The following is a 13,746-nucleotide window of genomic DNA, read 5'->3' as shown; positions in this document are numbered from 1 at the left end:
AAAAATTTTGAGTTCTCTCTTAAGAAGCTCAAATATAAACTTAATTAAGAGTTGTTCTCGATGATGTTCGAAGTCAAACACAAGGATTTTGTTTTGAACCAACTAATCTAGTTATGTTATCCTACTAGGTTTCACAGGCATCAAGACACACTAATATTCATGTATTTTTTGGAAATGCAAGAAGTAAATGACAGTAAGAAAAAAAGTTTAATGGTGTGGAGTGAATGGTTAATTTGCATAGTGAAGAAGCAAAGTAATAATTAGGGAGAAAAAGGCAAATGTGAGAAATGGGAATGTGATGAATACTATCCACCATTTGAACATAATATCAAGTTTCAGTTTATGTTCTTAACCATAGACATATTTTTCACCACTCGGTGAGCTAGCCAAACTATCATATCTCTATGATGCATGCTTAAGTTAGTGAAACTTAATGTTGTCTTTATCTCTAAAGATACTTCTTGACATGTTTAATAAAATCCACCGTCGTTTACTCTCTCAAGTAGTTAACTATTATTTAGCTAGATGAAACCCAAAATAAATATTAAACATGCATTAAACAACATAAATATCCATTTAGGTTATGCTCGTGGGATTAATGCTAAACTCACCTCATTGCACTTAGGATTTAGCTACTCATAATCGTGAAAAAAGTAAAAATAAAGAAGAGGAAAGAGACGAAGTTCATGATGTATTGCATTTTTAGAAAGTCGATACAATAGTTTAAATATAGCATAAAATAAGAATAGAAAAGTAATGCTGGAAGGTGATGAACATGTTGCCGACAGCAATGTCTTGCTTCCCGCGAGCTTGGATGTCCTTCTACTTCTTTCACTATGCTCTGGAATCGATGGAAAGTTGAGCAGAAGAAGAGAACCTCTTGAGCTTCTAGTTCCCAGCAGATCAGGTGGAGATGGTCGATGGTGAATTTTTCAAGAGAATTTATCTTGGAAATGGAGTCGAATGGAATGTTCTCTAATGAAATATGATATCCCTCTCTCTTTTAGGTCCACCCTTATATATAGTTAGATGCGGGGATCATTCTGCCACTTAGGACCACAATAGGCGTATCAGATAACTTTTTCACGTCACTTGTTGCGTTTGTCGGTGGTCTCCTACCATGCAATTGATGTATCCTTGTCGCATGACTACTCTTTGCCGCATGTCATTTCTGATGCAAGTTGGTTTCTTCTTTGTTTTCTTCTATTTTCCTGCCTATTCATTGGATTAGTGATTGAAATTTCATATATCTTAGTTTTGCATCCAATAAATGCAAATAAGGTCTTTTTCTCTATTTTCTCATGATATTAATGACTTTCCCATCAAAGACTTCTAATTATTCTAGTTCTCTCATACACAATAACTTATAGAAATATAAGTTATTAGTCTGACTTATCAAAATGCACTCAGACAACCAATAAGGTATGTTATTAGAGGATATTGTGAGAGAGATTATTAGCAACAATCATAGAATATGAAAATATTTGCTTCCAACAAGAGAGTCATTGGTTCAAAACGGAGACTAGAGCTGAGATGCAGAGCTTGAGCGACCAACTTGCTCAAATAGCTGATTTAGTTAGAAGGCCCAAAGATCCATTGTTACAACATCATCTTTTCGAGACTAGTGAATGTATATTGGTCAATGTATATTATGGCCAATTAGTTAAATATGAAGAGAGTTTTTTAGGTCCTTAGTCTAACTTTGTATTTAGACCCCTGTACTCTTCTGTAAAAAATACACTTCTGATTTAATACATCGTAATATGGTATTAGAGCTAGGTTTTTTTCTTTGCTTTAGCCCAGCCGCCACCTTTCTGACTCCCTCCCTGCCTCCGTCGACAACCTGCCTTGTCTTCGTCTACTGCAGGCCGCTGACTAGGAGGTCACAATAGAAGCTGCCCTGCGTCCGCCGACCTAGAGAACAGAGAAGTCAAGATAGAAGCTGCCCCACATCTGCATTCGTCGTCTGCCTCCACGACTGCGCGTCCACCGCCTGCCTCCACGACCGTGCATCCACTGCCTACCTCTGCAACCGTACCCCGATTCCAATTTGAATCACGGATGATTTTTTTAATATTTCATTTCAATCTGAATCGGGTCTGCCACCCAAGTCTGGTTTGTTCTCAGTGAATCACGTCTGTCGCCCAGGTCCCTAGTGACTGATTTATTTTCTCCCAGTCGAGCCACGCCATCACCCGGGTCTGTTCTCTCCTAGTCGAGCCGAGCTGTCGAGTCTATTATCTCCTAGTCGAGCCACACCACCGAGCAGTCGATCTTTCTGTTCTCACCCAGCCGATCCGAGCCACCAATCTGCTCTTTTTTCTCCTAGCCGAGCCGAGCCGAGCCGTCAATCTGGTATATGTTTCAACCGAGCTGCGTCCGCCAAAATAGAGAAAGGCCACTTGTTTCGTCCTATTCTTGATGGGACCAACTATCTTTGGGCCTATCAAATAAAATTTTCTAATTAGGTGCAAGTTATGGTGCATTATCACTGAAGATATTTTTAAGTCAGTCAAGACAGCCCTAGAGGATGATAATAAATTTATCCAATAGTTAGAATATCGAGACAATAAGAATCACCAAATTATCACTTAGATAGGTAATAAATCTATTCTTGCTATTCATGTTCAGTTTGATGCATTTAATGATGCTAAAAGTTTATGGGATTTCCTGTCTACCCGCTTTCAATCTATTGGAATGGCTCATTATTACCAATTGCATAATACTCTTGTTAATCTCAATTAGGATATTGACCAATCAGTTAATGAATATTTAGTAACTCTTCAACTAATTTGGACGCAATTGGATCAAGCAAAAATCAATATATAGATCATCTTCACCTTATTAAGGTTCTTATGGGGCTTCATCCAGAATATGAACTATCCTTGCTGCTTTCGCTACATCGCAATCCTCTACCTTCGTTGGATACTGCGATTTAGGAAATCCTGTTTGAGGAGAAACGACTTGGCATCATTTCCTCCAAACAATCTGAAATTATTCTCGCAAGTACCCAATTGCACAATACTCTTAGAGCTTTCTTTTGTAAGAACTGTAAGCTCTTTAGGCACAATTTTGCTGATTTCCCTAGGACAATTGTCTCATGTGACCACCTTGACTTCCAGGTCATCCTCCAAAGTCAAGAAATTTTCCTAAAACTAGTCTTTCCTCTGTTGTTGCTATTGTTGCCTCCTCTGTTGATCCCGACCCTTCCTCACTAGTTTTTAGATGCGTGATCTACAGGACTTGCTAAAACGGGTAATTTCGTTCAATTTCTCCACTCTTGCAGTTGTATGGTCATATCTCATGTTGGCTCAATTGACACTCCCACATTGAAACTTTCCAATACTTATTGTGTTCCAAACCTAATCTTTAACCTTGCGTCAATCAAACAATTGTGTGACCTTGGCTTAACTTTTCTTTTTCTTCTACTGAATGTCAGGTTCAGGATTCATAAATGGGGCAGATGATTGATGCGGGTCACAAAATGGGAAGATTGTTTGAGCTCACATCACTCCAGCTTTCTACTTGTTCCATTTCTGCCTCTGTCACTGTGAAACCCGGATTTTCATTTTCCCTACTTAAGCAAGTGATTAAGGAAATTAACTAAGTGAAAGTTAAATCCTATGTTGAAGAAAATGAAATTTCTAAGTGTTAAATAGATTTTCCTTGAGTAGTTTTGAGTTAAGCCATAATTGGTGAAATTTGGCTAAGTGTAAGGTCAAAAAGGACCCATGCATTGAGTGTTAGGAGACATTAACGCATAAGATGAGAAGGCAACCATGCGTTTGTGAGGTTGGATGCATGTTGGCTGAAGCGTTGATAAGAGGCGTTGCAAAGAGTTGCTCATGCATTGGGTATGCGTAAGCAAGAGCAGGGAAAGTGAAATGTTGAGTGCAAGACGTTGGGTAGGTCAAGGTCAAGGTCAAAGTGAAATGCTAAGGTCAAGGTCTGCCACAAGCCACAGTCACACTTCCGAAGGATTTTAAGAGTGGTTGTTGTAAACTTTCTTATAAGTCTTGGAGTTGTATAAACGTTACATTGTTTTAATAAAATGGACCTGCTTAATTAGTTGTTGTTTATCTCCTTGACTTAAAGTTTACTGAGTATAATAAAGAGGTTCAGTTGGACAGTAGGTATCACAAAAGAGTGGTATTTGTGGTCATTATGGACAATCCTTGCCTTTCACATTGGAATGCAGTCATTCTTTTGTTGAAATACCTAAAAGGATGCAGCAATGAAGGCCTCCTCTATTCTACATATTCATGTAGCAATGAAGGTCTCTTCTATCCTACATATTCTAATACAAATATCAAAGTCTTTTGTAATGTTGACTAGGTTACTTGTCTATATTCAAGAAAGTCCTTAATAGGGCATTGTATTCTACTTGTAGCTCATTAATTTCCTAGAAAACACAAAAACAAGCAATTGTTTCTAAGTCATCTACAGAAGCTGAGTATCTAAGCATGGCCACTACGAACTCTAGTGGATAACTTCCATCCTTCAAGACTTGCATGTAAACTACTCTCTTCCAATACAGCTCTTTTATGACAACACGGTAGCAATTCACATTGCCTTCAGCCCTATCTTTCATGAAAGGATAAAGCATCTTGATATTGATTGCCATATAGTAAGAAACAAGCTCAAAGAAAGGTTCATCTCTACCTCCTTTGTTACTTCCTCCACACAAACTTGCAGACCGACCTATTTACGAAGAAATTGAGCTCGCCCATGCTTCAAAGCTTCATCTTCAAGCTTGGTTTTGGTCCAATGCTTACACCATCTCCAGCTTCAAGGGATATAGGAAATACAACATGAAGATTTATAAAGATTTATTCATTCCATTTATTTTCATTATTTGATTGTTTTGTTTAGAGTTAGTTTTTCCATTATGGTTAGGCCTAGTTAGGCTCATTATTTATTCTTCCCTTATTTTTAGGATAGCAATTTATTTTTTTCCTTCTTTAGTTTTCCATTGTTGTTTTATAAGTAACCATCCTTTATAATTTATAATAATCTATCTTGAAATATGTTTTGATTGAAACCCTAACCCAATATTCTTCCTTTTTTATTTTCTTCTCGACATTACCACAGGTAACCTTTAGTTATATATTTGTTTTGGAGGTATTTTGTATTGTTTCTTGTTCTTTTGAATGATGTTTGATAGGTTTTTCTGGATTTGATGTGGAAATTTCAGAAGGCCTTATTACTGATGTCTTTTAATTTTACCATCAATCTAGAATTTGTTGAGTATGGCAGTTGATATTTTTCTTTTATGGGTACTAAGTAAGATGGTTGGTATGTATTATTTTCCACATTAGAATATTTACACTTCCAATAACTTTTACCTCTAAAATTTTTATTGCAGGTTTTGGCATGATCGTATTTATCCTTTCACCTTTTTCTTATTATCATGCTAACTTGACATCCATTGCATTCATAAGTTCCTGACAACTCTATTTTTAGTCTCTATGTTTAACTCCAACTAATTAGTGTTATTTATATTTCAACTCTATTTTTAGTCTTCATTTCTTTTAGCTTCTTTGACTATTGAGAGAATGGAAAGTAAAATCTTAACTTTGTGATACTTTTGTGATCTTTTGGTTATAGAATAGGTGTATTTGGTTAAAAATGACTTCAAGGGTTCTGCTATGTTGTTGAAGGTAAAAAGTTTAGGAGAGTTATTTTTGTGACTATATTTGTGATTTGTTTAGGTAGATATTATACAATTGTTTGTTTTTTCCATCTTTATTTTCTTCTATCATCATAAGACACACGTCCAATATGTAATTAGTAGTAATGTGTATCTATTTATTATTTTGTGTTCTTTATTTCAATAAGTTTACTTAACTTTTTAATATTTAATAACTTTTTGTAGGTCACCGAAGTATTATCAATGCATGCAATGTCTAGACAACAAACACAACTAAGTTGGAGTTAATTGGATTTTTATATCAACATTTTGTAATTTATAGAGTTCATGTTTTATTCATCACCAAATGTATGATATTAATCAATATATCTCTTCTTTTTTTCGACAATATGAATCTTGTGTGAATACTTATTTTGATTATGTGGATTATAAATATTTCTTATCATATTTAATGTGTAGCAAGGTATAAAACACGATGATAGCAATATGAACATAATTGAGAAGCTACAAAAAAGTTCTTCCTAAAAAAGTATCAAATGTTTTTAAAAACAATGGAAAGATTTTTTTTTTTTTTTTTTTTTTGAAACTTCTAAAGGATTATTATAGCTTTCACTAAACAAATAATTGTAACTGCAACTAGAAGCTATAATAAACAAACAATAAACTCATATTTTAGGCATAAATGTATTTTTATAGCTTTTACAAAATACTATACGTTTGACAAAGATCAAATATGGTTTGTAAATTCTACAAAAAGTCAAGTATTTCATAACGTGTTACTAAAGGCTATAAAAAGGTTGGACTTTTTATAGCATTTTAAAAATGCTATAAAATGTCTCATACTTTTAATAGTATGTGATTGTCATGAATTTGTAGAAAACGCTATAAAAGAACTATTATAACGTTTTTTTAGAAGCTATCGTTGGCACTTTTTCCTATAGTAATAATTTAGTGATTTATATTCACTTTCAGTTACCTTAAATAATTTCACACACTTTATTAAAAAAAGTTCATGTGTTACTATTTAAACTCGATTGGCCAAATAAAAATAAACAATTGCAATAGTAATTCTTAAGGAAAAAAGATGCAAAATAAGTTCAAGAATAAATTAGATTAATACTGGTAAACTGTTACAGAATAGGGATCAAGTCAAGTCTTACCATAGAAAATTTAACCTAAGGACAAATTAATCTCAAAGATTAATGATTAAACAAGAATACGGAAGATTAGAAGAAACTAATAGTGCAAGAATTTCTTCCTAGACGCTGCAGCCCCTTCATGAAACTCTTTTTTAGAGACAGGAGAAAATATCCAACGGCGGCGCATTGTACTACTTTGGGAAAATTGTACGGATGATCCAATTATAGGGTCCAAAATATCAAATAATCCCTTTTTAAAAAATAATATCAATTGACCCTCTGCTTACGTCATCACGGGAATAGATTACAAAAATGCCCCTCTAGTCTATAGCGCTCAACTCAAACTCAACGGTCGTCCCCCTCCGCTCAATATTAGGGAAAACAAATTGTTGTACGTGCAAGTGTTGTTCATCTCACTCTGCAAAGCCATCAGTGTCATAATCGAAGTTCTCTACTACCGTAATCAAAGTTCTCTACTGGGTTAGTGAATTTAATTTTTGTCTTTCATGTTTAGGGTCTGTTTAAGTTGGTATTGTTTGATCGGTCTTTTATTTTGTGTTTCGATGTGTTCTGCATTTGTTGAGGACGAAGAAGATGTAGTTAGATGACAAGTTAGTGGATGAGTTTTGCGAGAGCGAGATGTGCTAGAGCGATTCGAGCTAAAGTGAGATGTGCTAGAGCGATTCGAGCTAAAGTGAGATGTGCTAGAGCGAGATGAGCGAGAGATAGCAAGATTAGCGAGACTTTTACAGTATATTTTGTTAGGGATTTTTTAGTACGGACCTGTTAACTGATAAATTGAATGTTCATTGAACAATGCAGGAGTAATTTAAGATTTCGAAATCTTTGAAAATTCGTGAAGTTGATAGGTTTCCTGGCCAAGTAACTTGTCTGGCCCATGTTGCTAATGCCAACAAGATTATAAAGCAGAAGCTCACCGAAAGGCAGTTAGAGATGTTCAAGAGAACAGTTTTTGGTCGATTCCTAGACATTGAACTTATATTCAACAGCCCTCTAATCCACCATATGTTATTGAGAGAAGTCAAGAACTCAGGAATGGACTCAATCAGTTTCTTTGTTAGAGGAAAGGTCGTCACATTTTCGAAGGACAACTTTTTGTTGATAGGGTTTGTGGCGTTCTCCTACGCGAGTTGGACAGAGTGAAGAGTCCTCACACGAACTTTTTATCAAGTACTTTGGTAGTCGGTTGGCCTCAGATGCATTCCACTTACATTTGCTTGAAGAAGAATACAAAGAATTGGTATTTGAAAATGATGAGAATGCAGTGAAAATTACCCTAGTATACAACACAGAGGTTGCAATGATGAGTAAAAACAAGTAGAAGAATGTTGTGGATCATACCCTATTTGATGATGTTGAGGACATTGACTACTATAACTCTCTTGATTGGGGTACAATCATTTGGCAAAGGACACTCGACTCCTTGAAGACCACACTTAAAGACAAGGTTGGTCTATACAAGGAGAAGGTGAGAGGAAATAAAAATTATATTGTGAAGTACTCGCTCCGTGGATTCCCCCAAACATTCCAGGTAGATGGCTTAACCTAACTTTATCTTTAGTTTAACATTAACATAGTTATAAATTTGAGTTGTTTGGATTTAGGTGTGGACGTACGAGATCCTTTCGTCAATAGTAGGAAACGTTGCCACTCGAAAGAGCAAGATAGCGATTCCTCGTATATTACGGTGGTCATGCTCCCACTCGGTGTCATTCAGAACACTCGAGAGAGAGATTTTTTAGTTTGAAATTTAAGTGTAATCTATGTAGCCACAATATGTTTATTCGGTAGTTAAATGTATACCAACCATCTTACTGGGTTCCTTAATGTAGACAAAAATCAAAAAGGGTCTTATCATGTCCGAGGCTGAGAAGGAGTTTCGGGATGCCCCAATTGATAGATGGGCGGTAAGACAAGCCCCCTCCGACACCGGGAGTTCAGGGAGCTCGAGTTCAGGGAGTTCTAGTAGTCCAAATAGTGACGGTGGTTCAGATAATAATGGTTCAGAAGGTGAGGAAGGTGAACAAGAGGGTCATTTAGAAGGTGGAGCGAAGGATGAAGAATCTGATGGGGACCAAAACATCCACCAGCCTACTTACACTCCCATTGAGGATATGTTTCATAATATACTAGTGGTTGGTGACGTACGTCCTGAGTTTAAGGAGGAGTGTCCGGAGGATTCGGGCCGCAGGGAAAGAGCCAATTTTGAACCTGATGTATATGCCTAACTGCGGAGCATCGACAACTCAATATCGAGCTTGGATGCCCGTGTATCGAACCTAGAGACGGACGTGAGAGACATGAAAGGCCAATTGTTAACTATTTTGTCTCTATTACTATCGATGAAGGTTCCACGATGCCGACGAGGTCTCCCACTCCACAGGATGCCATTATGTCCCCCATCCCGACTGTACATAGGTCACCTACCCCACCTGTACGTAGGTCACCTAACCCACCTCCACCTCCACCTAGGTCACCTACACCACCTCCACCTAAGTCACCTACCCCACCTCCACCTAAGTCACCTATCGCACCTCCACCGATCCCATCTCCACCACTATCTGTACAGCCCGATATCACGACCTCCTCTAACATCCTACATCTTGATTCACAGGTATGATCATTATGTGATTCGAAAATTTCTTTCTTCATATTTGTTATTCAATATATTCAACATTTTGTTACATTTATGTAGGTTATGGTCGAGAGTAGAAAAACAACGCGTAAAAGGAAGGTCGTTGATAAGTACACACCTCCCATTGAACCAAAGAAGAAAATAACAAAAGAAATGGAAGTTAGGGTTCAACTTCCTTTGGATCGTCCAAATATTAAGTATCCTCTCCCTGATGTATCTACGATGCAGTTTAAAGCTACGATCCAATACTCCTTGGAGCATGAGGTTCCAACGGCTACATTGAAGGAAATGGTGAACTGGATAGCCGATGAGAACACGGACAACGAGGTTCGAGAAAATGCAGTTCAGCCATTATCAAAAACCTTTTTCCAAGAGTTGACTGAACCAAGTTCATGGGTTGAGTGTGACGTAAGTTTACAATCCTTGTCCTTTTTACCAAGTACATACAGTTATAAACTCTCTCCTAACGTATATCTTGTTCTGGATGCAGACCTAAAATATGATTTTTGAGTTCATGAAAGAAAAATTCTATAGGCGACCAGACATGTGTATGGCTCGCTTCACCATTCTGCCAATTGGAATAACGGTAACCATTTACTGCACTTTTGAATAAGAATATGTTGGTTGACTATTATGTGTTTTAATGTTTTAATGTTCTTTTCGTTGTGTAAAGTCATCTAAATTCTCGAGATGGGGTCTACAAACATATCAAGAATAAGTCGACCTTGGAAGCTGTCGTAGCATGGGCGGATGAGACATTACCAGATTATGTCATGGGTAAATTTGATATCAAGTGGTCAAATGTGGACTTCATATACACGGCAAAAAACATTGATCAGTATTGGATGTTGGTAGCATTCGATCTGAATAGAGGCCGGTTGTTCGTATTTGATTCACTGTCTTCCATGACATCAAAGAAGAAGCTGGAGTCTTTCCTTGAACCATTGACTTACACCTTACCTTCGCTTCTTCACTACTGTGACCTGAAACATTCGAAGCCGGACATCGAAACATCTCAATGGAAGATAGCCCGACCTACTGCTACGAATACACAGCACGGGTCATTAGATTGTGGAATTTTTGTTGTAAAATTCTTAGAACATTTAGTGACTGGTAGTGACCCATCTAACTCAGGATAAGATGACTGACTATAGGATGCAATTGGCATGTCAATTGTGGACGAACACTCCATATTATTGACGTACATGTATATTATGTATATTATTGATGTAATTTAGCTTTTACTAACATGTTATTTAAATTCTTAGTGTAGAACTACCATGAATACAGAAGATTCATTCATGAATAGCGAACAAGTTAAATTAAACTTAGATAAGTGAGACATCTGGAGGGATTCATTAAGCCAACAAGTTAAATTAAATTATAAGTAATCAGAATTTAATTTAAGTTTAATTTAAGTAATCAAACTTTAAAAGGGATTAAATTAATTTAAATTAAATTTATAAAACTGATTAAATTGTTAGTGTAGAACTACCATGAATATAGAAGAAGATTTATTCATGAATAGCCAACAAGTTAAATTAAACTTAGATAAGCGAGACATCTGAAGAGCTTCATTAATTAAACTTATAAAAGGGATTCATTGCCAACAAGTTAAATTAAAAGCGAGATGAGCGACAGCGAGATGTGCTAGAGCGAGATGAGCGACAGCGAGATGAGCGTAAGTGAGATGAGCATAAGTGAGATGTGCGTAAGCGAGATGAGTGATAGCGAGATGCGCGAGAGCGAGAAGTTTCCAGAATGGTTCAAGAATAGCCCAACTCTAGTAATCAAACTTATAAAGCGAGATATCTGAAGAGATTTATGAATAGACAAACTCTAGTAATCAAACTCATAAGCAAGACATTAGAAATTTCCAGAATGACAAGTGGCACATAAAAAATTACAGTTTTGAGGATTAAGGTGGCACATAGAATGCTACAGTTACGTAGACAAATGGCGTTTACACAATTACAAAGACAAGTGGCACATAGACAACTACAATCGACCGACATTTAAATCATTTGTATTAGAGTCAATGGGTCGCCCGGTCGTCAGCGGTTCACTGCAGTTTTGCCGATTATGCCCGTAGTTCCCACACCTACCACATTTTATTTGTCTGCATTTTTCTCCTCTTTATGGTATTCTTTGTACTCTTCGCCGCCCGACCTGTACCACTCTTCTAGGAGGTGCAATATGTTTTTCCACATATCTCGGAGGTCTCTTCCATTCAGATATGTAACCGAGTGGATTTACAGGCTCTGCATAAGCAGCCATGAGGAAGTCAACGCTATAAAATGGACTGCACAAACCATGGATGGGGATGTTTTCTTCTCGCGCAGCCACAATCGTATGAGAACATGAGATACCGAGTGAGTCAAATTTCTTGCATGTGCATTCCTTCATATGGAGGTTCACAATACCGTCCAATCGATTGTCCCGCACATGGATCCTATAACAATCAATCGGCTCAACTCGATATCGTCTGCCTTTGTCACACTCAGTTGCTAATCGGTTTTCACAGTAGTCCGAGTGTGACATCGTTCGAGATGTCCAATAATTTCTCCATTCATAAAACCATGACTAGATGAGGCCTCGAACGTGTTCCAACAAGCACATTATGGGCAGCTGTCAATATTCTTTGGTCAATGAATTGAAACACTCTGCACTATTGGACGTCATGTTATCGTATCTTCGTTCTGTTTGGTAAACACGCGCCCACTTTTCAAGACCAATATCCTCCAAATATCTCGATACTGCACCATTTCGAAGAGTACGTAGTTGGTCCCAGTGTGCTTGGAACTCTGACATGCGAAATGCCCTAGCTGCATCCTTGAACATCCCAACAATCGTGTTGTTCTTAAAGTTCGAAAGAATATTATTTTTTAGGTGGTAGGTGCACAATCCATGAAATGTTGTGGGAAAAACTACACGAATGGCATTGCCAATAGATACCGCTCGATCGGACACAAACACCAAGTTAGAAGGTTCTCCAATGGCACACTTCAAGTTCGACATAAACCACTTCCAAGCTCGATCAATTTCATTGTCCATTATGGCATATGCTAGTGGATAAACTTGGTTGTTTCCATCCATGGAGACGCCGACCAACATGGTCCCTTTGTATTTTCATTTCAGATGCAATCCATCAACAATTATCATCGGCCGACAACTTGAAAAACCTCTAATACAAGGTCCTAATGCCATAAACATATACTTGAAATGGACATCATTTTCAAAGATTTCAAACCTTGTACCTGGATTCTCCATCTTTAACGCTTCACCATATGCATGTAAAACAGCGTAAGACTCTTCTGGAGTACCCCTGGCGAGAGCATAAGCGGTTTCCCTTGCACGCCACGCCTTATCGTAATTTATGTTTACGTCGTACTCTCTCCTCATATCCTCGACAATGTGACGAGGTTTATAAACACGTCCTATGCTTGTAAACTTGTCTTTGATTAGTTCACCAACTACCGTAGTCGTTGCTTGTCTATGGTCATGATTTAAAATTCCAATAGAATATATGTGCAATCGCATATACTTCATGATCTTAAATATGGCATAAATCCTCCTGATCTCTCAATAACAGCCACTGTAGGTCTATGCACCTCTAAAGGACCACGGTCTATAGAATTTAATCCTTCTGATCTCTCATTATCGACCACGAAAGAATCACGCTCTTCTGAAGGACCACAATCCATAAAATTCAAGCCTGCTAATCTCTCATTACCAGGCACAGGTCTGTTACATTGAGTTTCTCTTTCCAAGTCCACTGCACGGATGCTGTTGCTGTCTATTGATAATGTTGATGGTTGAGTTTTCATAAATAATGAGATATCACCCTCTTCTCAATTAAGCTCATATGATGCCTCGTATTGTCTATCTACACCTATACAATCATCACTTATATTCACATTTTCATCACGGTATGATTTTAGTGTTACATATATCTGAATTGTAGAAAGATCGTCCCGACAAAGAACGAAGTCAACATCACCATCATTTTGTATGTAGTGTGGAGGGGCTTCAAAGTCAAGCTTATATTTAACTCTCATAACAACATCAAACTCTAAGCAACTTACATTTGCAATCCTATAAACGTGAGCTTTAAGTTCTTCATACTTCAAGGTAGTAGGCACTACGATTCCTATTAGCTCACCTCCAACATACAAATTTTGGTTCTCATCCCAATGACCTCCTTATCGAATTAGTACACACTTTCGTGTCATCCTACAAAGCAAGAGAACATTTTTTATTAAGCAGATGGTGATACACATGGATCTCTCTCGCTGTCGCTC

General features: G+C 37.3%; 1 protein-coding gene across 1 annotated transcript; it reads right to left on the bottom strand.

Annotated features, from left to right (window-relative positions):
• Nucleotides 1–12,076: 12,076 nt before the first annotated feature.
• Nucleotides 12,077–12,847, bottom strand: LOC120089049 (uncharacterized). The gene is made up of 2 exons (XM_039046481.2): nt 12,703–12,847; nt 12,077–12,564 (listed from the first exon to the last, which is right to left on the bottom strand). The coding sequence occupies exons 1-2, from the start codon at nt 12,845–12,847 to the stop codon at nt 12,077–12,079; spliced, it is 633 nt and encodes a 210-aa protein (XP_038902409.2).
• Nucleotides 12,848–13,746: the final 899 nt, after the last annotated feature.

Source organism: Benincasa hispida, chromosome 10 (assembly GCF_027475165.1).
Source record: "Benincasa hispida cultivar pf3 chromosome 10, pf3_genome.v1.1, whole genome shotgun sequence".
Taxonomy (NCBI): Eukaryota; Viridiplantae; Streptophyta; class Magnoliopsida; order Cucurbitales; family Cucurbitaceae; genus Benincasa; species Benincasa hispida.
The sequence above is the reverse complement of the archived record's forward strand: the minus strand, read 5'-3'. Positions and strand labels throughout refer to the sequence as shown.